This window comes from Palaemon carinicauda, chromosome 10 (assembly GCF_036898095.1).
Source record: "Palaemon carinicauda isolate YSFRI2023 chromosome 10, ASM3689809v2, whole genome shotgun sequence".
NCBI classification, from domain to species: domain Eukaryota; kingdom Metazoa; phylum Arthropoda; class Malacostraca; order Decapoda; family Palaemonidae; genus Palaemon; species Palaemon carinicauda.
Genome location: NC_090734.1, coordinates 121,731,950 through 121,735,903, shown reverse-complemented (window position 1 = coordinate 121,735,903; position 3,954 = coordinate 121,731,950). Strand labels below are relative to the sequence as shown.

The 3,954-nt window shown below is 32.5% G+C and overlaps 1 protein-coding gene across 1 annotated transcript in view; it reads right to left on the bottom strand.

Annotated features, from left to right (window-relative positions):
* Positions 1–2,777: 2,777 nt before the first annotated feature.
* Positions 2,778–3,954, bottom strand: part of LOC137648224 (streptococcal hemagglutinin-like) — a 33,018-nt gene continuing 31,841 nt past the window's right edge. Inside the window, exon 17 of the mRNA XM_068381148.1 lies at positions 2,778–3,075. Within this exon, the coding sequence (XP_068237249.1) occupies positions 2,778–3,075 (298 nt within the window). The remainder of the gene's footprint in view (positions 3,076–3,954) is intronic.

Here is a 3,954-nt window from a genome sequence, read left to right as displayed (position 1 = left end):
GTATATGTCTTGTGGTTGTAAAACTTATCGGTGAATTTAAACCGAGTGACTGAAGACTCTGGTACGCAGACAAATATCTAAGATTTTTCTATATGATTAGGAAAATTATACGCATTTGCATATAGAACTAAGCGCTATTGATTACTAAACAATAAAATAGTTGCAGTATTACTTAGAGAATGTTTTAGTACTCATATTAATATTATCCTTTTTTTAAAATCGTTAATGAATAAAGTAATCTACAAGCTCAAGATGGACAAGAAGCACCCGGGATTATTTCTTAAATAATAAAAACTCGAGACATTGATCTTAAAAGATGAATATCAAAAGTTGAAATATTTCAGATATCTCCGTTGTAACCTGAAAGGTTGATTGTTTGAGTAATTCACATTTCAATTAAAGATTGTTATATGACTACACACACTTATCAAATTTATATTTAGCTGTGTTATTTTAGCGTACTACACATCACCTGAATTTTGAATCGAGAACATTGACGGTAATAATGATTCATGTTTTTTATTAGAAAATTCAATGACTTATTTGTTCATTGAGGTTTATTCAAGCTCTTTTTTTTTCAACGTTCATCCTGTGGAACAAATGAATCCCTTCCGTTTCCTGTTGTTAATTCATGATATAATTTAAATTATATAAAATGTAGACTTTTATTTTCTGGTATTTTTATTCATTATTTAGATGTAATATTTTTGATATGACGATTTTATAGCATCCTTTATTAATCAATTGGTGTTCTTTCTTTAGTAAAATGCTAAAAAAAAAAGAATATTCTATTTGTTTAAGGTACAAAACTCTCAAAAGTATGATGAGTTTGAATTTTTAACATAACCATATAAAATACATTTATATTCAATCTATAAAAGAGGTCTTATGTACTTGAAGTCGATTTCATTCTAGGTGAAAGGTATGAATAAACTGTTTGGTGTATTCCGTAAGTATATGCAATACACTACTAATTAGAGCTACACACACACTCTCTCTCTCTCTCTCTCTCTCTCTCTCTCTCTCTCTCTCTCTCTCTCTCTCTCTCTCTCTCTCTCTCTCTGTTTAAAAGAAAACCAAGATTATGTACTTCAAGTCGATTTCATTCTAGGTGAAAGGTATGAATAAATTGTTTGTTGTTTTCTATAAGTATATGTAATACACTACTAATTAGAGCTACTCTCTCTCTCTCTCTCTCTCTCTCTCCTCTCTCTCTCTCTCTCTCTCTCTCTCTCTCTCTCTCTGAATGTCTGTATTCTTTGGATACCTGTTTATGCTCGAATCAATTAGAATAATTATGTTAATGGAACCTTTCAAGGCCACTGTATCTAAGTGACCGAGAACAATACAGAATAATTGAATAAAGAAGTGATTGGAAATGGAATTTGTAACCATTACTCTCAATTACACTCCTTTGTTAGTATTAATGGAGTCTTCATTAGTTTCTGTTTTAATGCAATTTTTTCTTTGTTATAGTGTGTGTTGTATTCATTTATTCTAATCAAACTAGTGAGAATTAACTCGATGTAATTCTTTGCCTGTTTCTGCTTTGATTGTATTTCTCGGGTTTGACAAATCTTTACTGGGAGCATCTAAGTGATTTAAATGTTTAAAGGCAACTTATGAATGGCAGTGGCAAGGGACAATGCCCTAGCTAGTAGGACAATGCCCGTGAGACTCACCATATATACATATGACCACACCGCCCAACACCCTTTCCACTAAGCTAAGACCAGGGAGGACCTGGCAATGATTGTGGATGACTCATCAGGTAGACCTATAGGCTCCCCCAAACCCCCATCGTTAGCTTACAAGGATGGTGAGGTGTCGGACACTACAAGAAACTTATGAGTTTAAGCGGGAACGTTACAATAAAACACCACAACTCGATAAATTGGTCGTTATGATCTTATGTTTGTCCCAAGTTTATATATTATCTAATTATTGTTCTGTAGGGGTGTTTTCTCATTCCATTGTCATTTCTGAAGGTTCTTTGCATCGTTACGTCATGTACGCTCATTTCAAATTTATTTCTTCCCCTCTTGCGATCTAATCTCAAATTCAACTTCAGTGTACAACAGCAGGGGTTTCCCCTCAGTTGAACCACGGTGCTGAATGGCCTGCCTTGCCTCAGCAATGGCGCTGGCGCTTATGTCCCAAATTAATCCAATCAGTTAATTTTCTGCATTGTACCGACCGGTGCTTGAAATTGTTAACTATTAAAAAAAGGGTGATCTAAAAATCAAGAATGAGAAAAGATGATAAGTCAAAAAGCAAAAACTGATCAACTGAGATGAATTGTAAGGAACATGGATAGTAGTATGTGAAATCAGTTCATGGGGTCTCATTACATTTCAGCTATATTAGAAATGTTTAGTGTTGCTTGTTTATAAATACTTTTTACGTTCTGGATTTTTGTATTTGGTTACTTAATAGACTATCATATAATTTTGAAATAGTGTAACTTTTTTTTTCCAAACAACTTCATTCTATGCGTTGAGACCATGAAAATTTTTTTATTGTCAGAGTGAAAATCTTGAATAAAAGGTAAGATCAGGGAGGGCTAGGCAATGATTGTTGTTGACTCATCGGGTAGACCTATAGGGTCCCCTAAACCCCCATAACTCTGTATATGGCTTTTTCTGAAATAAAGATTATTATTATTATTATTGTTGTTGTTGTTATTTTACAAGGATGGTGAGGCTGCAGACACTACAAGAAACTTATGAGTTTAACCAGGATTCGAACCTCAGTCCGGCAAATTGCTACCAGGGACGTTACAATAAGCCACCACAACTCGATAATTTGGTCGTTATGATCTTATGTTTGTTCCAAGTCCATATGTTATCAAAGTAATTATTGTTCTGTAGGCGAGTTTTAATTTTCAGTCCGTTGGCATTTCTGAAGGTTCTTTGCATCGTTACGTCATATACGCCCATTTTAAATTTGTTCCTTCTCCTCTTGCGATCTAATTTCTCAACTTCAACTTCAGTGTACAGAAGCAAGGTTTTCCCCTCAGTTGCACCATGGTGCTGAATGGCCTCCCCAGCCCCATTGATGACACTTATGTCCGAACTTAATCGAATCAATGAATTTTTGGTATTGTACTGAATTTTTTTTATTCAAAGAAGGTAGATATAAAAGTCAATAATGAGAAAAGATAAGTCAAAATTGGATAACTGATCATCTGAGATGAACTGTGAGGAACATGGATAGTAATATCTAGAATTAGTTTATGGTGTCTCATTAACATTTCAGCTATATTAGAAATGTTTTGTGTTCCCTTTTGTAATGTTCATGATTTTTGTGTTTGGTTACTTAATGGACTATCATATAATTTTGAATTAGTGTAACTTTTTTATCTAAACAACTTTATCATTTGCAATGAGACCCATGAAAAAAATACTATTGTCTTGGAGTATTTTTGAATAAGTGATGTATTGTATTTATTTTTCTTGAATTAATTTTCCTTCCTATAAGTACCTGTTTAAATTCTTAAGTGTTAAATGTTGCTGCAAAACGTATTGTAATCACAATAAATAGGTAAAATTAACTGTTCTGAGCTATTCAAATTAAACTATTGTGTATTTAGATTATTTGCGAAATAGGAGGGGAGAGAATATGAGAAAATCAAATATGATTTAATGATGGAATGCTCATAATGTAACACATCTTGCGTCATAGAACAAATTTGAATATTTATTTACGTATTAAATTAACAAATAATCCTAATGTTATATTGCATTAGATATTCTAGAATAATACGAACTTAAGTAGAGATGTCGGAGTTCTTGTGTATAACAACCGAACGTTTTTACATAAAAAAATGGAAGACTTGAAGGAAATCACATGATGTGACTTAATTTTATTATAAGGAATAATTATTCACTAATTTTGTGATAATTCATACGATAGAAAAAAAATTAGTATTCATTCTAGTTTCATTATTTTGAA